Source organism: Coffea eugenioides, chromosome 2 (assembly GCF_003713205.1).
Source record: "Coffea eugenioides isolate CCC68of chromosome 2, Ceug_1.0, whole genome shotgun sequence".
Taxonomy (NCBI): domain Eukaryota; kingdom Viridiplantae; phylum Streptophyta; class Magnoliopsida; order Gentianales; family Rubiaceae; genus Coffea; species Coffea eugenioides.
The window spans coordinates 21,905,419-21,931,910 of record NC_040036.1 but is presented as its reverse complement, the minus strand read 5'-3'; the positions used below and the strand labels follow the sequence as shown (position 1 = coordinate 21,931,910).

Genomic DNA, 26,492 nt, shown 5'->3' with positions numbered 1-26,492 from the left:
TCAGCAAAAGACCAAAACGCCCCTCAAGCTCACACAAATCACGGCATAACCGGTCCATCGGTACTGTTCACAAGCTATTCGTGCTTTATATATGTAAGATATGATACAGGTCACTTACTTAAATAGGAGAAAATCTTTGAGAATCTGATCGCATCGTACAGCAAGGCCTCTGATCCACCCGCGTGCGTCAACCACAAGAACTTGCACAGAGCATGAGAAAAATTGGGAAGTCATAATTTATTAGGATGCGAAGTTAATTCATGCCACACAATAAAACGAACGCTCCAATCTCCTCCTCCCTCTTTCCTCTCCTCACCAGCTTCGATTTCCACCATTTAAACCAAACAAATTCCACAAGGAATTCATTTCTTATTTGGGTAGAAATTGCTGGTTTTTAAACTAAACTATATCAAAATTCCAGCTGAGAAGCCTCTTAATTTATTCCCATAATTATCGACCACCACAACCTACTTCCCCACGGTCCCTACACGCATGTGAACAAACACAAAGATGTTCGCATCACTACTGTATTTAATGCTTAAACTCCGGATTGGAAATTACACATTTCCGCTCCCGACCTATATATTCCTCTATCATCTCCTCCTCCATTTCTCGCTGCCCTTTTCTCTGATTTTGTCCCTTTCCCCTCTCTCTCTCTGGGCATGGTGGTGGTTGAGTTTATAGGTTGTCGTCGGTTACAAAATCCATCATAAGATGTAGAAAACAACGTTTGTATTGCCCATTTTAAATATTCAGAGAGAGGGGACAGCAGAATATCAGCGACAGAGAGAGAGAGAGAGAGAGAGAGAGAGAGAGGAAAATGAAAAAAAGTATGGAGATTGCAAGAATCAGGGAGCTGCTGCTTCTTTGGTGTAGAGCTCGAAGCACCCGTGTGGCCCTTGTGGGTGGAAACCACACCGCTGCCAGATTTTGCACCCGCTAAATCCCTTTTTCCATCCCCGTTGGCTTTGGTTTTTTTCCTGATTAATTATAATTAAGATTTCTTGATTTTGGGCTTTATTATTGCTCAAAAGTCTGCATCTTTGCTCGCTGCTTTTTTGGTGAAGGTGCATTGGAGGATTAGTAGTTGAAAAAAGTTGCACGAAGATCAAAAATCATTCTTTTTTGTTGTGAAAACATGGAATTGGCTCAAGGGTATAGAACCAGCGCCGGAATCAAGGCGAAGGAGCCGAATGGTGGTGGGATGGGATTGAATTCCCATACCCTTTTGGTAATTAAGCTGCCTGATTCGCAGGTTTTGCAGATTGTATCCAGGTCGTTGTTTTTGGCAATCATTTTGCTCACATTGCCTTCAATTGGCTCTGTTTTAAGAAGCTCTTCCAATGCTTCTAAGGTGAACTCTGATCTGGCTAATTTCAAAATATTGCCTGTTCTTTTTCGTGATTTGGCCGACGAAGGCCTGATCAAGAGGGGTCAGAAAGGCCTCATCGTGGGTTCTAGCCTTGATGATTTGATGAAAGATTTGGACTTCGTGAGTGACAGTGATAATATTGTGGCCTCTGAAACCAACTTGGAGGACTCCATTCCGAATGAAACTTTTGATTTCGTTTTCAGCTTCAGCTTCAAGAATGCTGATTCCGTCGACCGCGTTCTGAAGAATGGCGGCATTGTGATCACAAAGTTGAGCAATGATCCTTCAAGATTGATGCAACGACAATCAAATTATAGGATTGTGTATCTGCGACGGTTTGAGAATACCATGGTTGCAATGAGGAAAATTAGCAGTAAAGATGGCTTGACTAATTCAGCCAAAAGGTCGATCCCTTGTGGGATCGCACAAGACGCCAGGAAAATGGCATTGAAAGGCTTAGAGGATGCTTTGCTCGAGCCTCCCAGAAGGACATTGTTGAAGTCCTCGAGAGATGAAATGAGGAAAATCAAATTCCTTCCTCATCTGTTAGGGGACTCCCACTCCCTGGCAAGTTATAGACGAAGGATCTTGATTTCAGATGACAAAAGTGGTTTTGAAGGTTGGTTTCACAACAACTATCCAACCGAAAACCAACACTTTGAGACGTACAATCTAGAGATTACTGCAGAAAAATTGTCATCAAGAAGCATGGTGAATCCTGCTGCAGGGATATCAGGTTGGCTGAAGAATAATGCGAGGCAAGAAGACTTCGTTGTAATGAAGGCAGAAGCACAGGTTGTTGATGAGATGATGGAGGAGAAGACAATCTGCTTGGTGGATGAGTTGTTCTTAGAGTGCAAGAACCACTTTCAAGATGATGGAGTGGAAGAAGAAAATGAAAGCAAGAGGGCCTATTGGCAGTGTTTAGCTTTGTACGGAAGCTTGAGAGATCAAGGGGTTGCTGTGCATCAATGGTGGAATTGATTGCAATCTAGCGACCTTTTGGATGTCTGATTATGTTGTACCTTGTTTCTGGAATTTCATGGATTGAATTGGCAGGGAAAGTGGCCTAAAATCTTATTGGCCGCTTGATTTTCTGTCTCTGATTCTGTGCCAATTGTGTTTTAAGGAATTTGATATATGTAAAGCGTATTGTCTGCTTTGCCAGATTAATCAAAGATGCTGGTACTAAGAATATTCCGAATTTTCCATTACAGCAAAGAATCATTTCCCCGTGCCTATTTTGCGTTTACTGCCAGAAGCCCTGGCTGTGGGTTTTCTTCATTTTTTGGCAAATCAACCGCATTAGACCTGGAGTTTACATACTTATTTTTTTAGAGCGAGCCTGAGATTGCAAATACATGATAACACTAATATGAAAAAAAATAAAAGAATAAGGACTATCAATAATTACTACCAAGCCACAACCACCATTCCCTGCAATGCACCACAACTGCATCCACAGTTGAACAGTTTCTTTTTGACAGAAAAAAAAAAGAAAAAGAAAGAAGAGATGTATAAATATGCAGCAGTGGTGTTGCAAGTTTCATTATCGACTTTTTTGGTGTTAGAAAAGCGAAGACCTATAAACAACAGCTCAATTTTCTCATAGAATAATAACTGCAATAAACATCTGCCATCAAGAAAAGTATCGAGAAAAATCAAAGAAGAACCCACCAAGAGAGAACAAAAATAAGGAGCTCTAAGTATTATATTCTCTATTTCCTTTTCTCTTGTATAAATAGACAAGAGTCACAGGGCGTATATGTCACAGAAAACTCAGAATATACAGACAGATTCTACAGATTGGGGACGTTTTTCCATCCCCCAGGTGCTAGGAACCCCAAGAAAGGAGAGAAGCGAGAAAAAAAAAAAAAGGCTCTCACTAAGGGATTCTCTAAATTAACTGGAATGAAGAGGCACATCAAAAAAATTCCCTATCAATCTCCATGTTCAATACCAGCTTCAGCTTCCCTTAAGTCAGCATCATTCAAATCTAATAAATAGTCACAAAGCTCCAGAAGCTGATCAGCCATTGGAGGAATACCTGGGTTGCGTCTATCATTGTACGCATGGGCATTGAAGGTGATTTGCCATATGTCATGCCTAAATTCTTCGCTTCTTTTATACTCCATCCTCCTCACCTTTTCACGGATTGTGGACAGATCCATCGGTCGGTTTATGATATCAAGGTAGTCAGGAGCATCCTTCTTGGAAACTGGCTTTAAAAAAAGATAGGAAATCTCTTGCTTCTCCTTGAGAGTCTCCACAATGCTTTCCAGGATGTTTGACAAGCCAACCTGAAATAAAATCAAGATGAGCTTTACATGCAAATCTACATTTTCAACCAAGATTAAAGAAAAACACCAACATGAGCAGATAGATTTGCTGCTTTACTAGATTCCAGTCCAAGCAAGATTAAAGATAATGCAAAGCATCCCCAGTAAACTTAACAGCTATCATGCCAATCCAGTCAAAATAATAACAATGTAGAATTAAAGAATTACAAAGATGGAGTACAAGCCTACAACAAGATCACATCACTCTTGTGCATTTGTTTGAGATTGTGTGATTGGCAAGCATCTAAACAAAAAATGGCATTTTTTGACAGAAATGTCAGATGACTAGCAAAATATTGTTTTCAAAGCAAAGCAATTACCCACACCAAAGAACCTCCTTCCGCCCCTCCCCTCCCAAACAAGAAACATCAAAAGAAAATTGCCCAACAAATTTAAGTTAAGATAAACAGTCCTTTTAGCTCTTCAACCAAAGTCAGAGAAAAGTAAAATTACACAAGACTTGATCTTGGAATTTCTCAGCCCATTCCAACCACTCTGTAAACATGTAACGAGACCTTTTGCGCAGTTCCCTAGCCTTACTCCTACTATAAGAATCAAAACTCATAGGCACAAGCTTACACCATTGCACTCTTAGGAATGAATTAAAGCCTAACAAAATAACCCCAGAATAAAAACAACCATACTAACACCTCAACACACACATCCATTGAATGATGGTAGCAAGCTCCAAATCATTGCTCAGGTTTTCACAGGGTGGGGGGAGGAGGGGTGAGGGTGAGAGTCCTATGGATGAAGCAGATTTCAACATCTATAATCATACAAAAAACAAAATATTCCCCAATGTGAGGAAAGGTTATTTAACATCATGGAAAAACTTACCTCTCCTCCTCGTCTGCGCTTTGTTGCTGGGCCATAGCCAGCACTGTATCTTCCGGTATCAGGTCCTGGTTTCCTCTTTGCTGTTCTGTCTGGTATCCTCCTGTCATTTCTTCTGGGAGGAAAATCATCCAGGTAATCATCTCTAATTTCAGGTCTTTTCTTCTTTTTCTTCTTCTTTTTTGCCTTTTCACGTTCTTCTTCTTCTCTCTCCCTGCGGATGGTTTCTTCATATCGTCTTATCTCGGAAAATCTATCCCGCTCTTCCATCGCCCTTTTCTGTTCCTCCAAATACCTTCGGGCTCTTTCTTCTTTTTGTCTGATAGCAAACCTCCTCTTCTCCTCCGCTTCCAACCATCTCTTCTCCTCTCTGTTCTTCTTGCTTGCTGCTTGGTCAGTGAAATATTTGCTTTCTCGCACCCTATGCTTATCAACACTTGTCAATTCAACAATTTTTTTTGTTTTCCGGTACTCAATTCCACTACTTCCTTCCTGACTTACGTCATCCACATTTATAACCTCCTTTGGCCGTTTGATTATGATTTTCTTGCGAGGCTGGTCTCTATCAGACTCTGCTGGTGGCCTTATAACAATGGAAGGCTTTTGAGACTCAACCAGCATATCATCCGGTTTAGTTTTGTTTGAAAAAATAATTTTGTTTACTTTGACAGCAGATTTATGTACTGTTTCAGCATCTGAAGTTACAGGTTTGTCAGAATTCTGTGATGTGGCAGGAGTGAGCTTATCGGGGGGTTTGTCAGTTGTGCCACATTTGACCTTCAGAATTTTTGCCTTTGTACTAGACTTGTCATCCTCGTGGGCTTCAACCACAGCAATTTTGGTTGCACTTTTCTGTATGAGCTTCTTTGTAGAAGTTTTCTGCTGGGGTTGATCTGCCTGATCCAGAATACCAACTTTCCCTAAGTTCTTCTCCGGCTCGTTGTTTTCAGCACGTGTTTCAACATCTTCACCATATTTGGGGCAATTTTTATTAGTCCTCATATGACCAAGCTGATACATGGAATAAAAAGGGGGGAAAATCTCTTAAGATCCAGAACTGTAAGCAAAGTAACAAGATTCATGTATCAGCACAAACCTGGCCACAAGCCCCACAGACAAAACTCTCTCTTGCTGATTTCTTTTCCTTGACAATCTGGTGGCAAACAGAAAAATTTCTACGTTGGTAGCATGTCACTCAAATCTTAGAGACAATGGAGACTCAAACAAGCTTGCTAGTCTTGTAATATTATGCACACGGGGTTAGGAGGGAATGAAACTCATATAAGTACTTATATATGTATGTATATTTCAATAACAATCAGCTCAAATGGAATTTGACTACCAGCATAGTATAAAATGAATGAAACACAGAATTGTTCCCATCACACAGCAACAAGACAGGGACATCCAGTAACAAAGAGAGATACCTTAATTCCATCACCCAATATTTTAACTTTCTTTTTTAGAAGCTCCATCTGTTCCATGTCATTCTTCTTCTTTGCTTTAAGTTTCCCGGATAAGTTCTTTTTAGCTGAAATATTCTCGTCCTGCATCCAAACCAAGGCAAAAGTAAAATTGCTGATTTTCTTGACTTGAATTTGGGGACACATTTGCAATTACTGTCAGTATAATTTGTGTGACTTCAAGATCCATTCATTCCATGGTAAAACTTAATCACATCATCTTGATGATATGACGAATAAAAGCCTAAGAAAGTTTGTCTGCTTAAGCAACCAAAGAATACACAAATTGAGCCACAAAGCAAAATCACGGAAATTGTCCTAGAAAGCTGACTGCTCTACTGTCAACTTTCTGACACATCATCATACAGAACACCATGCATCCTGCAACCTCCACCAGTCAATGTCACTGACTATCTCCTCATTCTAATGAATGCCTGGCCCGGTGGGTTAAAGCCAACAAAAACAAGAGAGCACTCAATCACCATCGTTATTTCCCACAGCCCATGTTTCTGCTTTCCAGAAAAGGAAAAGCGATAACATAAGCCACATTAACTGTGTATCTCTGAATTAGAACAAGTATGTTACTTGTGGTGGAAATGATTGCAAGTGTTTAGCTTAAAAGAGACTCCAGGAAAATATTCAGCCAATAAGACATGAGTTCAAGAAGTCTTGGAGGCCAAAAATAGAAGAAGACTTCTGGTGAAGCTACAAGGCTATAGAGCAAGTTTTGATTCTGGACGCAAGCAGTTAGACTAAACAGAGGTCTGATGTCAAGGGAGGCTAGCTACCAGTTTGGTGACTTGTATCAAACATGTAGCTAGGATACTTAAGCATATAGCCATTTTCACAGCCAGTATTCATGAGTTATGAGAGGTAAGTTGGAAGTTGTTGTAGGTGCATGATATGTGGTATGTAGGAAGACCCTCAAATTTGTCTGGTTGTCCCAAAGAATACCAAACATTTGGATCAAATTGGAAGGACACACAAAAACTTCAAAAAATAAATGAACAATACAAAGAAACTGAACCTCTTTACGATCTCTAGTGGCATTCTCCTTTGCTAGAGGTTGTCCATCTAGTTGTATGTTTCTCTTGATAACATTGTTCGTTTTCTGTATTCGCTCAACATTCTCAACACCAAGCTTCAATTGCGAGACTGAACCCAACCGAACTTGGTCCCCTCCAACTTTAACTTTTTTCTTCTTCTTTCTATCAGCTTCATCATCTGCAGAATCAACTTTATCAATCAGAAATGGGAAAGTTTGTGGTTCAATATTTACATCAGTGAAAAAGACTTGTAACTTCTCATTTGATGCACATTTTCTTTTTACTTTAGAAACTCCAGAAGACAACTTAAAACTACAACCACATGAAATTGTTGAGTAACTTGGACCAACTAAAGTGATTCCTGCTTTGTGTCTATCAGAGGACAGAAACATGTCCAGATATCACAACTGTTCGACAAGTCATCAATTCATGTTACAATTTGCTTGTCAAGGGATTGGACAACTCACAAGGTACAAATATTTCTCTGGGTTTATTCTTCTATTAACTTCTTTTAGTTGGGTTGATTAATTCTAGGAATAATATAAGACCACCAACAAACCAGAAGCATCATATTCTTCCCTGCATTAACCTGTTGATCAAGGTCCTAGAATGAAGCAAAAACATTGATCTATCCAATACAGAGTATAAACATCACTCAGCACATCCAGAACCACACACAGAGAGGGACCCTGCAAAACTGACTCAGAAATTAAAGGACAACGACAAGATGAAACCATTTATATCCTTATTGTACTGAATGTATTTGGTCATCGAGGCATTCCATATAAACTCACCACCACTTTGAGTAAATAATCGTACTGAAGAGCTGTCTAAAATCTTACATCTGTATTTTATATGACCAGCAGCTATTAAGCTGCAAGAAGAATGATAACTAGAAACAGTAAAAGTGATTATTACATACCATCCATAAGCATTCTGCACAACTCAGCTGCTTCAGCAGCCTCATCTTCAATTTCCTCCTCTGCCTGTGCTTGGAAAGGTCGCCTTCTCATCTTAATCCCCTTAACCCCATCAATGATATCATTCTTGGAAACATTATTACCATCTTCACCATCTTCACACTCTTCTGCATCCAGAAGATTTTCCAAATCCCCAGCAAAGGAATCTAGGTCACTGTTGGCTTCAGAGTCACTTTCGTTTTCTTCACCCTCAACAGCAGAAAGACTTTGAACTTGTCGATCCCATATTTCCTGACATTTTTCCCTCGTCTGCTGCTGCAGCTGCATAAACGACATTCTTTGGCCACGAGCATACTTGCTGATTGTTGTTGGATCTACCTTGACCCCTGATGCAGCTTGCTCACTTGAAAGCTTGCGAATCATAGCAATTCGATGCCACCTAGTCTGCTTAGCTATTTGCTCCTCTGGTACATTGAATTTGAGGAGAACCTACAATATGCATGCCAACATCATCTCATGTACATCAAAATAAATAACCCTTTGTTTAGGGACAGAAGACAAAAACATGCAATGTGTCAGTATTACATGCAAGACTTATGGTTCTAGGATTGCATTTATGAGTTTTTTTTTTTTTTAAATCAATGTGTATGCTGGTTTTATGTCAGAAATATAAAAGAGTCAAATACCATGCAATGCCCGGCACAAGCACATCTTTATGGTAGTCCAATAGTATGAGAACAATATGAACAAAGGAGAATTAGGAAATTTCACCTTTTCCATGTTTGTTTCCTTGAACATTTAAAGAAAAAGTCCAACTTAAGTTTAACAATGTCTCTATGTACTTTTGATCAAATCAAATGGCTAACCAAACAAGAAAATGTTGATTAAGTTAAGTTTTTAATATCAAAGAAACTAATCAGAATCAAATTCAGCCTTGTACAAGTAGCTAGAAATGTCTCTTTTCAGTGCTCAACCAATTCACCACAGACACGCTTCGTTTTCAAATCAGTAAGAAATTGAGAAAATTTTTAATTTCTTGTAGATTTGAGGTGCATAAATAATGAGAACATTTCATAGTTAGTTCACTCATTGGTTATCAGCAAAGATCATTCTTGGCGAAAAATCAACACACCTCTCGTGCAGCTTCCATGCTCAATCTGCGTAGATCGGCATCGGTACCGGTTACTGTTGAACCTTTACCAACAACTGCCTTTTTCTTCACCATTGTATTTGATACAGGTGCCTTAGGAGTATTACGAACAAAACTGAAACCTAGCCCACGTCCAGATGGATCACCAACACCTGTAATTTCCAAACGTTCAATATTTTCCCTGTCCTGCATCAACAGCAGACATGGGAAAATTCAGTGAAGTCATAGTGCCGAGATTAAGTACCTAAAAAGGTCATTGAAAACAACTTTTGGGTCATATTTCATAGCAACAAGAACTGGAATCCTCCCAATGGATACCATACATAATTTATAAGGTCACTTGTACATCTGTCATATTGTAAAAGATAGCATCTTTAGAAAAAGTACATGACGTATGGATATCATTACCTGATTTGTGCAGGCAACAAAGTTGCTACTCAAGTTCCATGGTGTTATTTGCAGCTCCCTTTCAATATGAGATGCAGCAGCTAACGCAATAGCTTCATCTGGAAGCTGATTCATTGCAGACGACAGGCCTGTTGGTGAAGTTAACCTAGTAATTCCCAACCGCTTGAGCCTGTACAAGCCAGCTTGCATGCTTTCATAGGCACAAACCTATTCTCAGACAAGTGAAAAGGATGCAATTGTTTAAGGACAAAGAATTAGGAACAAAGAGGAAGGTAGAAGGTTAACTACGAAAAAAAGAATTGATGCAGCCTATTAGCGGAAAACAGAATTTTCCCCTATTTTGGTCTTCTATAAGCACCCCTGTTCAATAATATTATCATTTGTTGAAATTGATTAGGTTTGCTTCCAACAAGCAGTCATTTTGGTGAAGGTAAATGAATTCCTCCAACATATGAAGAAAACCCATTTCCATCCAGCTTTTCTATTTCATGCACCACAAGAAGTTACCATCTGGAGAAATGAAAGAAGACGGATATATCCATTCTGTCTTGCAGTGGTTTTAAGTCGAATCACAGCATGCTAGCTTGGACAAAACCATATAATATTTACCTTTGAAATTAGAGTGAAAGAAGAACAGGGACATCCTTAAAGTAGAGAGAAGGGAGATTGTTCATTAGCAACTGCTCTTATAATCCGATGACCAGCAAGTGGAAACCAGATTGTAGCAAAATTCTCAATAGTCTTAGATGCTTTTTACTACAATACCCACTCAAGTTCTATGAAATGGACACTTGACTGGCTGAAAACAAGTTAAATACAAACTTAATTTCTCGACTCTGGTCATTGCAGAATGTCAAGGGGGTGACTTTTCATGCTCGCCTCCAACTATTTTCGTAAAAATCACAAGCAGCATTAGAAGCCTATTTCCAGACCAACCGCATCAAGGCACACATTCAAAAGCCAAAAGAGGATGCCCCAAACATCAGTTGAGCTGGCTATCCGAATGTTACAAATAAGTAAATAAAAGTCAAAAGTAATTGTAAATTCTATCCTAGCAGATAAATATTGGAATCTAGCAAAGCTCAATTTACTTCATGTTCAAGAGTGACTCTAATAACACCAGTACAGGTAAAGGAGGAAAAACAAACTCAATAAACAATATATTGCTTCAGGCAAATACGATTAAATCAAATTTTAGAAAATCATGTTTATACAGCTTTTCAGTCAATACATCAGCAGATGTGATGGATAGCCTTCCAGGAGAAGCGCTAAAACATCCCAAACTTCAACATGTCCCACTCTTAAATGGACGTTGAACTTCACGATGTTTTCAGACAAAATACCATCAATTTAAAAATATAAAGCTCAAAACAAACATATGATCCACCCATCACACTCAACTGGGGCAAACCATTGATCCGAAAACTCAAAAATATCTGTGACAAAACACTCTTGATCACATGCTCAATACATACATGCAGATCGTATGTTGTATCCTACATGTATAAAGGAAGAGGAATATGGATAAAATTTGTTAACTAAGAGCTTACATTCTCTGGTGTCACCATCCTCCTTAGTTCCTCCTCCAAAGGAATGCGGAAATTGCGCCTCATAGCCCAAAGAAGCTGTCCATTTGATCCTCTCTGGTAGATTGCAAATTGAGGTTAACTATTTGCACATACACGACCACAAAAGATTAAGAAGAAAAGAAAATAATTCAATGACATATAGCAGCGTCAGTGTGAGCTTCTCCATGCAGTAACGCACTTAGCAATATATTTACCAAAAAATTCTCATTATAGAAAGGTCATATTTTTTCTATTAAAAGAGGATAAATATACCCATGATAGAGAAGATGCTGTCAACAAATTTCTAGGCCTAATGATGCCTAATTCAATTGGTACTTGTTACTAATGAATGAAGAAGTTCGAATTCTGAATCAGTTAGCTATCACATAACCTACACAATAGACCATACATGGGATAGATGTACAATTCACAACTTTCAAAAAGTAAGTAATACAGAGAGTATTGCTAGAGATTAATATCATAGAAGCTGAGTCTTTTAATCACTAACAGTCCAAAGCAAATGACTTAGTTAAGTTACTTCATTCTTACAATCAAGTTCTTTCCCTTTGTCAACAAAAGGACACCAGTTTAAAACCTATAATCCTCAAAAACCGGTACGCTATTCCCTTGTTTCCTTGAATTTATAAACCTGAACGTCTCTTTTAACTTCTTTTTTCTATTTTCACTCTTCTTTAATGAGCAGAGTCGGGGGAGTGGGATTGACGTTGAGGTTGTCGGATTGGTAACCAAATAATTCGATTAGTTCCGTAAACTAGATTCAAAGGTATAATACCTGCAAATCAGCACAATGTTTTAGCCTTTTCCGAAGAAATGCTTCTGATAGGCTGGGAAACTGTGCAGACAACTCATCAGCGCGTATAGAAGGCCGTAACCCACGCTTCTCAGCAGCAGAAAACTCACGGTACATATACACCATCAACCTGTTCATAATGTATGTTTGAACACTTTTTGATCCAGGGGACATTACCTCGATGTGAGGCTCCTACATAGTTGACATGAAACAAGATAAAATTAAGAATTGAAGTTTTGCTATGATTTTTTAGGTGAAACAAGAAATAGAATTCAAAATGTGCACAACAGAGGTTATTCCCAAACTTAACTTCACTTCTAGCTGTATTGTTCCCTCAGACATATATCAAGCTTTAATAATAAGATAGTCAGATTACAATAACAAAATGAATATAGATGCAATGAATACTTCTCCAGATCACAAAAGCTACAGAAAACAACCCCAAAGTCAATAAAAGAAAATTTCTGGTTTTTCCTTCAACTCATTTAACCATTACGAAAGCCATCAGAAAGCTGCAGCTGAAGACAAAGATGCTGAAATCAAAAGCAAGACAAGTAAGACCACCTAAGCAACTTCTAAATCAAGTACTGCACAGAGAAATGATATGAAGTGTGTGACTAATTAAGCTCCAAAGAATTTGTTCTCCAGAAAACAAAATCTGTAGAACTTTAAGACACCTGAAGAGAAAAACAAAACTGATAAAGGCAGAAAAAATCCTTTATCATGCACTTTCTTTTTCTTTTTTCTTTTCTTTTTCCACAACTATACTTATGCTACTACTTTCATTTCTTTGCCACTAGACCATATACATTCCTTTCCCCACTCTTCCCTTCATTCAAACCCAACTTGCTCTATCTATGCAAGTACTATGCAGGAATTTAATGATTAGCATTGACCTTGAAGTTGCAGTTTTCTATCCTCTGATTCTTTTGAATCAATAAATTTATATCATTCAGAGCCATATACAGAATTTTCACATCTTTTAAGTATTCATTAGCTACAAACAACCAATTTTCGTAGCAGAAAGAATAACAGGAGTTTCTTCTGTACTCCTCTCTCAAAATGGGTGAGACCAGCCTTCAAACCTCTCGTCAACCATGTGCAAGAATAGTTATTCTAACATGCAAACAAAAATTTAAATATGTAGTGGAGGAAGAGGGAACATGAAAGGCAACTCTGTGTGTGTGTGCGCGTGTGTGAGAGAGAGAGAGATATTCCATGTATACAGAGACAAGCAGATCAAACAATTTTCGCACGAGCATGTACCTATGCCTGTCATCAAGCAACAAATCCAAGGTAACACAATAGATTTGGTTGAAATGTAACCTTTCCGAGATATTTAAAGAAAAATAAAAGATAAAGAAAATCTTTTAACCTGTTGTCCAACAACATCAATCCTGTCAATTCGTCTTATTGAAAGTTTTCCTTTTGCAGTTCGGACCAATAGAAAATCAGCTGATGACACCTTATGCTGATATATAGGTGCTCGATACATATTGGTTTCGAGAGATGATTGACTGCAACCAGGTTTTATGTCCCCAAGAAAAGGGGATTTATCAGCAGGATCTAGGATTAAAACACTCCCCAATCCGTTATTCCCATTTCGCATTAAGTTCCCTGTTTGATCACCAGGGGCAGACTTTTGGTAGTAAGTGCACAGTCTTGCACCCATTCCCACATTTCCCAGGAGTAAAGGTCTTTCTTCACAGTATCTGCCAGTAACACACCAAAGAAAGAACATCAGAGAGATGCAATTATTTACAGAATTTTATGACATGTCAAACATTTATTGCAAGACACGTACTCTAGAGGTTTCAGCAGAGCCAAATTTTACAACTGTTAAAGAACACCCCCACCCCAACTTCTCTCCATGCTCAGACCAAAAAAAAGAAAGATAAAATAGTAAACCATTTCACAATGACAAGCCTATATTTAATAGAAATAGTAAACCCTCTCCCTGTCAAGGATCCCTATGTAAGGGTTTGACAAGTCTCCATTTTGCGACTTAAACACATCCCATCAGCACAAGCACGAGAAATAGACCTCTGGAGGGCTCCAAGCAATAAATTTGTTTCAAAGATGAACCCATCAAATAAGGACAGAAAAATGAATGCTCAATCTTTCAATCTTTCCTTCACTCTTAAGTTCTTCACAATGAATGCTTAATAGCAATGCATGTGGCAGAACATGTTTAGAGTTCAAAAACTCCACATTTCCAATTTGGTGTGCTACATTTACATGTTATGAAACTTATTCTTAAGTTCCAATAGAAGAATCACGTGAATAACATACTTAACCATCTTCATATAAGAACCTTGGGAAAACGATGTATTAACTCTGAAACAACCAAGACATGGCACCAATACCTGCATTACTAGTTCTTCCTCCTCCATGACAATTTTATATGCTTAAACCATAAAAAAACAAACCATCACAATTACTCTACAAAGTCTTATAGTGTTTACTAACAGAATGTTAGACAAGGAGGTGGCAACATTTAATATAACGCAAACAGCAACATAATCATTGATTCAGCACCTCAGATATACTTTTCACTATTGTAAACGTGAAACAAAATTACAGTCAAGGTGAAGACGTATTCTGCCCCACAGTTCCAATAAACAATACTTTATTGTGACCCAGATCTTCACATCTAACAAATCACAAGCTGATCTAATTACATGGAATAGAATTAATCTTGACTGAGATTGTTGGACTATCTTTTGTATTCATAAGGGACTGGTGTATAGATGATAAGCAAGAACTTTTAAGACTTACTCCATCAGAAAGACATGACCATCCTTTACTGAAAGATCGGACTTCTTCTTAAATGCCCCAGGAGGACGCAAAGACTTGTTCTCACCAGGGATTTTTTGTGCCCTGGGTAGTAAATGGATTTTTGTACGAACAAGGTGCAACAAGGAGTTTGGTCGCACATTTTGTGCAGCAAGAGTCTTGTGGTCTTCTAGCTCCTTTCCAGAATAAACCACTTTAACTGGCTCAGACAATTTAAAATCTACAAGCAAGAGATAAAACAATATTTCCATATTCTATAGCAAACGAAGAACAACTAGAATTTAACAACGAAATTTAGTAACACCAGAAGCATAATAAAAGTGAGACCTAGCTTCTTTGAAGCTTTAGCTTTAACTGAAGAGATGGTCTCCTCGCCATCCACATGAAGTTTACATCCTTTGCCTCCCAAACTCTTTAATATGACCTTCATAGGTCCTTGCGTAGACAGCTTCTCTTGTTCTTTCAGTGCCACCTCATTATCATGAGGATACCATAAAGCTTTTGGTCGATGGAAATTAGCAATATCTTTACTGAAGGTACATCAAAAAATTCACAATAAGCAGTAGCAGACTAACACGCACTCAAAGCCCTAATACGAATAGGAAACAGAGCATCCTATGCAAGTAGAAGACAAAAATAACCTCACATACTGGATAAGAGATGACATTTTAACCAAAAAAACAACATGAACTAAGACAATAAGTTCAAAAGAAGATTAGAACAGGAAAAGTAGACAAGTAAGAAAACTGACAAAGGGTCAAGATTGGAACTTAATAAGACGATCAACTTGCTGAATAAACAGCCAAGCCTCAAGCATAAAAATTTACACATGTTAAACAAAGTAAAACAGACCATCTATGGTAAAAGAACTACAAAAAGAATATGGCACTCAACCCTTACTTGCTTAGCTTAACTTTCATCGTCTGCAGCTTAAGTGTTGGAATTGAATGCAGAACTTTGAGACCATGAGCTGTACGCTTCTTCATATGTGATTTCACCTGCTGGGAAGATTTCCTATTTGAGTAAAATTTGTCATTTGAGATGTTAAACCTACCTCCTGAAAGACCTCCATGACTATGTAGCTCGACAGAGTCACCAGTACTAGGCTTGACTGAACGGGTTATAATCATAGCACCAGCATGAAGCCTAAGATGCTTACTGTCCTTATTATCTTGAATTTCAAAAAGCATTTGTTCATCTCGGAAATCTAATATCAGCTTCGGCTTTGAAATGGGCTGATTTGAATCCCAAATTATATTGTCCAACCAAGATCCTTCCTGCAGATCTCCGTTCTCTAACATGAGCCTATTAAAACGGCTTATGACACCATTACCTAGAACTTTTTCAGAGCCTCCTTCATGTCCAAGGTCAGTATTATTTGGATCATCTTGATCAAATCGAGACTCTAACCTTAAAAGTTGAGGATGATACATTCTTTCACAGTAAGGCAGTTTTGAAGGTTCAGAAAGACTTCCTGAACCAAAGGGCTCTGGTGATATGGAAAAACCATGACGAAAAGGATGTTCATGTTCACAACGTTCTCTTTCAAGATCTGACACCAGAGGGTGAGTATCGGCCTCGAAATTCTTATCACCCAGTACGTCAGAATCAGGTCCAGACATCTCACAACTCTCTTCAATACAGGAACTCTGTGCGGGAGAATTATCCCAAATTATCCTATCCTCCCAGTTTAGTTGATCAAGAGGGTAAAACTTTGGACAAATAGGTGAGTTCCACTCTGGAGGAAGCATCACTGGCAAATCTTCTTTAAATGGTTCAGAACTCTGACAAGAATCTTTTCTACACTGGTCAACTTCTGCATCAATTTTACCATCTTCCTGGATAACACCAAACTTCCCCGATCCTAAATCATCGTCCATAAATGTTAAAACATTGTGTTGAGCCACTTGGGCTTGTCTCGTACCAGACACATCTAAGCCGGATCCCTTCAAGAATGTTTCCTCATCTTCTTCAACATTTTCTGGAGTATCCATAGTCTTGAATTTATCTGAAAACATTCAACATGAGGAAAGGACCAATGGCTAAACTGGAAGTCCATAAAGAGATGCATAAGGTGAATAAGCGCAAGTGATTAATATATTACTGCCATAAAATTTATTAGCAGCAATATACTCGAAACATTCAGGTACAGAAAATATATACCTCTAGGAACAGGATATTTGCGCTCCCTTTTGTCAGACTTCTTTAAAGGCTCATAAAGGCCAAAAATTTCTGAAAAACGTAGAATCACCAATCCATCTTCAACACAAAGAATAGGCAGCAGAGTTGAATCGTTGCCCCCAGATGGCTCCTCTAAGCCCACTGGCACCTCCTGATAAATTAGTATCAACTAAGAATGAGGAATATGGCATACTAATAAAAAGATAATTAACAGTAAAGTCTTAGAAAAAATTAAACAGACTGACAACAATAAGCTTAGAAATCTGAAAGCAACTAACACCACTAAGGTCAAAACCAATCATGACTTCTGATTCTTTATTGGCAAAAGACGTATGTTAATTCTAACAATTCTACCAATACCATCAGCTCACAAAGCTTTAAATAAAAAGAAAATGTCATACTAATTATCCTCACAGGAGAACAAGGTGTAAAAGACAGTTTTAGCACTAAAGAACATGTCAAGAGTTTGTGTTCCTATCAAATTTAAATACAAGAGGTTTTTCAAAAAAAAAAGAAAAAGAAAAAACTCTATTGGGAACAAGTTGGGGCATATAATACAAACCTCCTCAGAATCTACAATATCAGCGGTCAAGAATTCAGATTCAAGCGCATCTTCAAATGCATCCCCAGATGAAGCATCTTCATCAATCTTTTCCCCTTGAGAAAGGAGGTTAAGACGATCATAAAACATATACTATGGGTAAACCATTTCATAGTTAGGCACTATATCTTTCCAAAAAAACTCCTCATTAGAACCATCAGACTTGAAAAGAGAATATAAATTAGTGCTAAAGGTAAGAACCCAGGATAATAGATCCATACATGCTATTTATACAGCAATCCCAACCCCATATGATCTACGATTAGGACTCTCAATTACCTGATTCAGACGCACATGAAGATTAAAACTGAAAAGAAAAACTCAAAATGACACCTGTGCGTACAAAAAAATTAATCTGCGCTTAAGAGTCGAGTCTGTTTTCTTAAGACTTTACTCCATGTTTACCCTTCAGTAAGTGCAACATTGACACAGATTAAACAACTGCAGAACTGCTATGAAATTTAAATGAAAGGGAAAAGCCACATAGCTTTATGATAACATCTTCTGCTCTTAATATAAAAATATCATGGCTGACCAAATATATGGTATATCAATGCTAATATAAGAAATCCATGGTGCATACTACTTCAAAGGTATGACTACTCTTGGTTTATTCAAGGTCTTAGTCATCAACTCCCATTGCATCCTGCTAATATTCATCCACCACATAAACTATTACCAACAAATAAGGAAATTAATATAAGGTGGCAGTAGCCTGTTTTTTCCGGGCTGATTGTTGATGAGCTAAATGATTTTAAGCAGAATTCAACACCATATCTGACAATTTTCCTGTAGCTTTACTCTCTCTCTCTCTCTCTCTCTCTCTCTATATACACACACACACACACACACACACACCTGTTTCTCTCTTCGTGTAATACCCTTGTAAACATGATAGTACTCAGGTCCCCTCTCTCCCTCTCTCTCTGTGGAACGCACTTGTACTCATGATACTGTTCAGGTTAACAGACTAACCATGGAAAAAGATTAAATCACAGTGAGTTTCCTCTCCAATGAAGCAGCTTAAGGATTCAAAAGCCACTGAATAGGCAAAGATACATCAACAACAGGGGACCCAGAGATAGAGAAATAGCTAAAACATGATATCTACACCCAAGTTCAATAATAATGGCAACAAGAACAGATTTAGGAAGTTCTACAAAAGAAGGAAATGTTGCAAAAGTTATCTTTGTTTCAGTCTAAGAAGCATCCGTAGGTGAATGTTCAAGAGTCAGCCAGGGGTGGAAGTCTATTGGTTCCTCATGGGTGGATCCATTGGTCAGCCACATAGCAACAGCTCTAGGGGACCGCCTTGGCCACCAGTTGATAAAATAAGGCTGACTAGTTGGTAGACCATTTTACTGTAAATACTGGTGTAGGCCTCTTAATTTGGCATGCCCTGAATAACAAAATTTTCAAATGAGTACCTTCCTCAGTCTCAGGTGAGTCGAATGATCTCTTCTTCCCTTCTCCCTTAGTTCTCTCCCTTCCTACTTTCTAAAACACTCTTCTTGGCTACAATTTTGACCACCAAACAACTATCTAAACTCTGCAACCCTTCTAATTTCTAGGCAACGTACTTTAGCACTTAAAACACTCTAGCACTAAAAGTCACAGGCACAAATTTCCAGAAAAAGGACTTCCATGACACTCTAAGAAAGAAAACATTTGACATTAAAATTTCAGAAAAGTATTAATGCAGAAAACTGGACAAACCAAATTACAGAGACGTGTCAAGAATGTAGCAGAAAATATGCATAGATTACTAATCAAACACTATTGTTGCGGCTTACTATAGGAAAATTTAAATTAACTACCAACTTCAATACTAGCTTGTTCCTAACACTAGAAAGCTTCTAGACTTAAGTCTATAGCATGAAAGGAGTTGTATCATCAACATGGCATTAATGAACAGAAGCTGACCAAAAACTCTTGTTAAGATTGACGAATTTTAAATAGACTCCATTTCTAGGCACATATTAACATATGTGCCTGCACTATCCACACCCCCAAAGAATATCACACTGCATACACCCATCCGTCCTCCGGACATTAACTTTCTATATACAGCACATTGTCTTCAACCAGGTGATGCTCCATCATGACACTAGTTTTTTTTTTTTTAAGTTTTTGGCTCAAGAACTGAAAAGCTGAAATGAAATGCCAATTTATGGGTATTGGTACCTTAAGCAACACAAGGGTGCTGCGGAAGTAATACAATAGGAAAGTACATGATTACCTCATAACCAGAGAGTTCAAAAAGCTGAAAAGCACTCGGCCAAGAGGGAGTCATCAACACTACTACAGTACAAGAATCAAATATCTATATCCACTCACAACAACTTCTTGTGCTTCTACCACTGAAGGAAGACATACTACTGAGCACTAAACCCATACCTGGCAACTTTATTAGCAAACTTAAAGTTCCTTTTTTAGCCATTAATCCACCAACTACATACTCAAAAAAGACTACATGCAGGGCCTTCGTAGATGAATAAAGAGAAACAGCTAAGCATTTAGTTTCTAAGCCCCCGAAACAAAACCTGGGACAAATTAGACTCTAATATTCACATTCCGACATCAAGAAAAAAGACAATCTAAACTATAAATAACTAAAAGACAGCATAAAGGCATATCCAAATCCTTTAAATGCAACACTCAAAAATTGATAGATTGACAATGATTCATAATTAAACCTGCTGAAAGTATGGATTTCACTTCAATATTGCTTTCGGCCACCTCGTCCTTCTTTTCTGATTCATCATCCTCGTCATAATTTTCATCATCAAAGACAGAATTGATATTCCCCAAAGTACTCATTGATATTTCTTTAGAAAAATAGTCCTTTCTTGGCAACAAAAAATCCTCTTCTGTAGCTGCTTGGACCTCCGGCCCTTCATATTGCTCCTCAATATCTTCATAATCAACAGCATCTTCTGCCTTTTTATCATAGTCTAGTTCTCGCAAACAAGAAGAACAGGAAAAAGCACTAATCAGAATCCATCACACTCAGAAATGAAATATTGTGCTCACCACAGTAATCAAACCCAAATTGGCTACCAATGGAGTTATGAAATAGTTATCTAAGATACATGCAGCAGATTACAAGAATATTATTATAACCCAAGTGCATTTCAGCTTGGAAGCTATCATACATATATCTACCAAATGAAATTTTACTTTTATAAAATCCTTGAATTAATACAGAAGAAAAACCTTATGGAAAAACACCTGATCCACAACAAAGCAGAAAATGCATGAGACAAAAAATTAAATTAAAAAATGATGATGACAAGCTTTAGATACTCTGGAAATCAAAAGTGAAAGACAAACCCCAAGAACTTAAGGGGATGAGGATTTTGCAGTTAATTGGTCAACCTCTTTCTTCTGCTTTTGGTAGATCTGAGACATAATTTTGGACTAAAATTGACAATTGGAGTTGAAAAGATTTTTGACTTTTCCCTTTTCAATTTCTCTTTTTTTTTTGGTTGGGGGGGTGGTGGTGGGGGTGGGGAGAACAGGGGTTGGTTCTAACTTCATATATTGCCACCAGTGACCTTATGAATTAGAATTACTAGCTCTGTTCCCTGATAAATTAAATGGACAAACATTGCAGGAGTACCAAAATTCATTAACCAGTATTTCCTGGGGCAGAAAATCACCTTGTTCAGCAGCATCAGAAGGTGTTTGTGGTGTTTTCACTGACAACTGGTATTCAGGGAAAAGGGAAAAAATGGCATCATCAGATAGATGTGCATTATATAACATAGGTTTTCTCACTTCAAAGTAAGAGCCTCAACATACATCTATATCTGTCAGGGATGGACCAAGCTTGTCTGCCAGAGCTCCAAGATGCTCCTTTGCCTCCTGAAAAGTCAGTATCCTTGAAGTCACTGTAAGTGAATACCAACACAGAAAGAAGTTTAAAAAAAAAAAATTTAAAAAGAAGAAAGGTCAAGATTGACTTACACCAGGCATATGTTCAAGTATATTTACATGACCTGATCATTTTTTATACACCCAGGTTTTACAAAATCCAAAATTAAACTACCTGGTACCCGTATGAGCTTTACATTTACAATAATTTGAATTTCACAAAGCACTTCACTCATGTGATCAGAAAATTGCTCTCATCCTCCTCTTAGAATGGTATCTTTAGGCATGCTTATGGTAACTTCATCTTGACCGAAAAACCTCTCAATTAGCGTGAGATGTGTTCTCATACAAGGACTTTAATTTGATCAATTGTCTTTTATTTTTGCTATTTTTCACATTCTGTTGTCTGCTTGAATGAAAAGTACTTCAATGCGAATCAGGATACCCTCTTTTCTTTTCTGAAAAGCGGAAATAATCTTTTAATATTAATAAAATTATACTTATAAAAAATGTTGTGAATTATATTCATGTCTAGACTTGTTTGATCCTATTAATTGATACAGGCTCCAACAGTTGTCTTCATTTTTGTGATACAGTTAAGTAAGCAAAGAGTGATTTTGGAAACAAAAGAATGTAGCTACAAGGGGGTCATTTCAATAAATTAACTATAGAAAACTACCACAATAGTAACAGAGGGGCTTCTAGATAATAGTTTCAGAAATTAAAAGGGTGTTCGTGCCACTTTTCGAAACCTCAAGGGTGTAAATGATCTTTACAGTACTAAAGAGTGCAGACAAAAAAGGAATGACTTGAAAGATAAATAGTTCCGTAGACCAAGTAGATCTCAGGCTTTGTGTGTGTGTGTGTGTGTGTGTGTGTTGGGGGGGGGTGATCATCAAGATTTTATTCCTCTTACACTGTATCACATAAAAAAGTTTAGTATGTTTAAACTTATTCCATTTATATTCCGACAGGAAGGAGAGAGGAAAAAAGCTTTGGTTGGTTTTGGAGATCATTGAAAAAAGATTTCAGTTAGAAAACAGGAACTCAAGATACATGGATAGCAACCATGTACATGAAGCCACCATATCAGATCCAAGGAAATGTAACGATAACACATGAGTCAGATATTCACATAAGCACAACTGACAATTTTATATTGCAAGAGATACAAAGTCTGAAGAACATGCTTCATAAAAAAGTTATAGATGGAAATTCCTGAAGCAAAAATCTTCTATAAATAAGAAGAAAAAAAGAATATCACCAACAAAGTATAAAGTACAAGGGACCCGAATCGCTTATTAATTCTCCAGAAACTAAAACATGGACTCAAACTTTCCCAGAAAGCAAAATTTTGTTTAAATTGAACCAATATGGATGAACTAAAACATTGCTATTTCTAATGCACAACAACAAGCTAAGTTGAACCCATGACATGACATTCACTCGAAAGGGACCAATTTCAACCAGTAAATTCCAGAGAAAATTGTTTAGGTTCAGCATGCCTCTACCCTTAGCATAGCTCTGAATTGATGTTTTAATAAATGATTGTTTCTACAGCAAGCCAGAACTGTAACTCTGAGTTGTTCAAGTTACTTCCCCAAGCAGTTATTACCACAACTTAGTCACAGAGCATATTAGTGCCAGATTAGTCCATGCCAATGCCTTTTCCTGACAACTGGAATACCCAATGGACTAATGCATCACAATGCCCAGAAGAAAATACAGAAAAGAAGTGAAGCTTCCAATACTCACTATGAATAGCAACTAGCAAGACATAAAGCTAGAGGGAACTTCACAACTTATAAAACACCAAGAGCTCAAGTAGAGAAGTTGATTTGCACGAAACTAAAAAAATATTAGATTTATGCTGCAGCAAGATGTCTGAGTTTCCCCTTTAATGCACAATGCATTAATATAGATTCCAGAAAATCACCTCGAAGGTAAAGTATCCACAGTTTGTAGCAAATTTCATTATAATTACATATATTACTATATGTAAATTAGACAAAGAAGTTGTTTGTTCAAACACAAGTACATTCCTGATAGAAAGAGACTCAGTAAAGGTCTACTACAAAAGAAAATTGGAAAACAGAACATAAATGAATATACAGAACAGATGACTTAAGTAAATTACCTCATCAAGGTAGTCAACATCAAGATCACCGGAGTTGTCAACATTTCCAAACATGAAACCCAAAAGATGGTTGCCCCCACCACCATCCTCAAATTCGTCCTCATCATCTGCCAAACCAGTATTTGGCTCATTGAGCTAGAAAATCTTACAAATAGGACAACTATAAGAAACATCAGTTTATGCAAGTGTTATCTGTGCTATATCCATTGCCCTTACATCAAAATTTAATTCACAGATGAAAAACAAAGCCCGTGTTGAGTTCACTCAAGATAGTCACCATCATTATCTATCCGTAATGCTTCATATTCCCCGCAAGGAATATCAATTGTTTTGTAGAGGTTTCTAACATACAATGCTGTAATTGTCGAAAGACCAAGACCTACCAAATATTATTGGGATGGAGAACTACCTCTGGCCCTAGATTGCCACACCTCTTAGTACAGGAAAACCAACTCAAAGCAAATACATGGTTGACTCAAGTCTAGGTAAGCTTGCATACCCGTAACTGTCAAATATTCCAAGACAAATCATTCATTGTTACTCTTCATCTTGATGAGGCTTCATTTAAACCCATATTGAGCCTCTACCTCTTTATGAAGCCCCAGTATGACAACAATTCATTAAACACGAAGAAACACCTCAATTGTCATGAATTATCAGCCAACAATGACAATTCTTCCTGTAGGCCTCCCTACTATCAAACCCATGGGATTCATCAATTTCAGCCATTTTGTCATCATTTTAGACATAAAAACTTCATTACAAAATAATACTTGTTTTCCATCTCATTCATATCAAGAATTTGCTTTGCATCACAAATAACATCAACACAACCAAACCCAAACCATACTAAATAAGCAGTATTGCATTCCGCAGCAAAGCAGAATGTACACCTTGCTTCTTAATTTACATTTATTCATTTCCATCAAAGAATATGCTTTTCATTGACGAAAAACTCACTTTTCCTAACTATATTAATCTTCCCTTCCTCAAAGATCAATTAGTCAAAAAAATTAAAGAATTAAGAAAGCAGGACTCCTATTGTCATGAACTTTAAGTTGAGGACAGCAAATATAAAATTTTTTCCAGTGTATGGCCAAGAGCAAAAAGTTTAAATCTCATCATCAGCAACAAAACAATATAGGTCACACAATTTTGGAAATTAAAGTATTAAACTTTTGAATCTCCTCCAAAATGCATGTCTTGCAGGAAACTTACACATCCAATTAAACAAAGACGGCCAGAATCATGAAAAAGTTACATCCTTGTGAAGCAATTCATTAACTGTAATCAAAGTTAATTTATCAGTTTCAGAATTTTCCCCAGTAGATTCCTTCAACTTTTTATCTTTTCAATATAAGGATATTTATATGTCAAAATAACTACTTGGAGTCCTCGACATCAATCTCCTCTTCCAATCTACTCTATTTAGGGGCGTGTTCATATACAGTAAAAGTTTATCATGTCATATTTAGTTACCCAAAAGACATGTTCTTTTGGTCCACCTCTTCTTCACCTTGACTTCTGCTACCCAATCAACTCATCCTCACTGAGCATCATCCGGGCACCTTCGCAAAGCTAAAACCTACTCAATTCCATCTTAGTTTTCCTTCTCAATATCCTAACTTTACATTTTCCTAGTCAGCACTTCCAATCTCCAATCCTGTTTTCTTTCTATCTGTTTCATTTTCAAAAATCTATGTTGCAGTCCTAAATACCTCTTACTTATACAAAGAGGACATTATTCCCCAATTGACAAACAGCTCAAATTACACTCAACATTCTAATACCAAAAACCAAAAAAAAAAAAAGAAGAAAAGACAGAATACTGCACATATAAATAAGAATTTTTTTCTAGAAAAAAAAAAGACATAAGAGAAAAAGAGGTACTATAATTACCATCATCACGGTCATCAGGGCCGTCATGGGATGTGCCACCAGCCTCATATACCATCTCGAATTCGTTAATCTGCATTCCAAAAGATACAGACTTTACATTCAGGAAGGGGGGAAAAAATCAGCCCCAATCATAGCAACGCTTTATCATCCCAACTCAACCTACCTAGAAATAAAGGAGCAGAAGCACCAAGCAGATATATCATATAAGTGCTGTCACAGCTGACAAAAAGGTCTTCAATGGAGGATCAGAGCTCGAAATTAAACTCCCTTCAACCAACTAAAATTCTTGGAGTCCCCCACCGTAGAAAGAACTGAATACAGAATAAAAGGCATGTGCAAAGATTGAGACTTGGTGGGTTCTTGTGGAATAGGATCTTGGATTATGTGAATACAGATTTCTTTGTATGGGTTTTTTTTCCCCCTTTTTTGGGATATATATAAGCTTGGAAGTTCGGAGTGTAAAGTATCGGGGAAAATAAATAAATAAACTTAAGGCGGTTTTGGGACAACCAGGCTGGACGACGGACGCTGGAGCTAGGCTATATATACACAGCAAATATATTGGGTGAGCCCAGTCCATGAACCCGCTTATAGACCCTGTGGTACTTAAATAGCCACATCAGCGTAGCCTTTTTCTCCGCAATTAATTTACAATTTTTATTAGCAAGCAAATCCGATAAACTCAGGTTTGCCATATCTGGGTTTGACCACTTGTCGTTGAAGTGATGGAGGCGAAAAGAAAGAGAAGATTAAGGTGACGTTTGTTAAGAGGGTTTCGAAATGGAGAATTGAAATAAATTTCGTAATTATTGTTTAGATTACTAGTATCAAAATTAGGATTTTGAAATCATATTTAAAAATTTGGAATTCTCCAATTCTCTAGCAATCTGGAGGGTTTTGAACAAAGTCTGATTCCTACCTGATTTATCAAAAACTAGGAATGACAATTAGGACATCCATCACGTGGGGGGCTAATGCGGCGGGGGGAAATCTTTTTGCCCGGTTTAGAAACGGGGACCACCCCGTCACCCATTAAAAAAATTAGTTTGTAATTATATATAATATACATATTATAATTATAATTATAT

The 26,492-nt window shown here is 37.5% G+C and overlaps 2 protein-coding genes across 2 annotated transcripts; one reads left to right on the top strand and one right to left on the bottom strand.

The window, feature by feature from the left end:
* The first annotated feature begins 1,138 nt into the window (after positions 1-1,138).
* On the top strand, positions 1,139-2,356 carry LOC113759244. Its single transcript, XM_027301812.1, has one exon. It carries the CDS (start codon positions 1,139-1,141, stop codon positions 2,354-2,356), a length of 1,218 nt encoding a protein of 405 aa, XP_027157613.1.
* A 700-nt stretch (positions 2,357-3,056) lies between these two features.
* Positions 3,057-25,892, bottom strand: LOC113761303 (transcription initiation factor TFIID subunit 1). Its single transcript, XM_027304236.1, has 22 exons — positions 25,568-25,892; positions 25,405-25,474; positions 23,506-23,612; positions 21,297-21,359; positions 21,155-21,200; positions 20,189-20,446; positions 17,454-17,548; positions 16,874-17,042; positions 15,611-16,718; positions 15,038-15,240; positions 14,693-14,930; positions 13,290-13,626; positions 11,897-12,106; positions 11,086-11,178; positions 9,536-9,742; positions 9,110-9,313; positions 7,980-8,466; positions 7,039-7,235; positions 5,976-6,095; positions 5,645-5,701; positions 4,552-5,559; positions 3,057-3,672 (listed from the first exon to the last, which is right to left on the bottom strand). Exons 2-22 carry the CDS (start codon positions 25,457-25,459, stop codon positions 3,313-3,315), a joined length of 5,622 nt encoding a protein of 1,873 aa, XP_027160037.1. The 5' UTR covers positions 25,460-25,474; positions 25,568-25,892; the 3' UTR covers positions 3,057-3,312.
* Between the last annotated feature and the right edge of the window lie 600 nt (positions 25,893-26,492).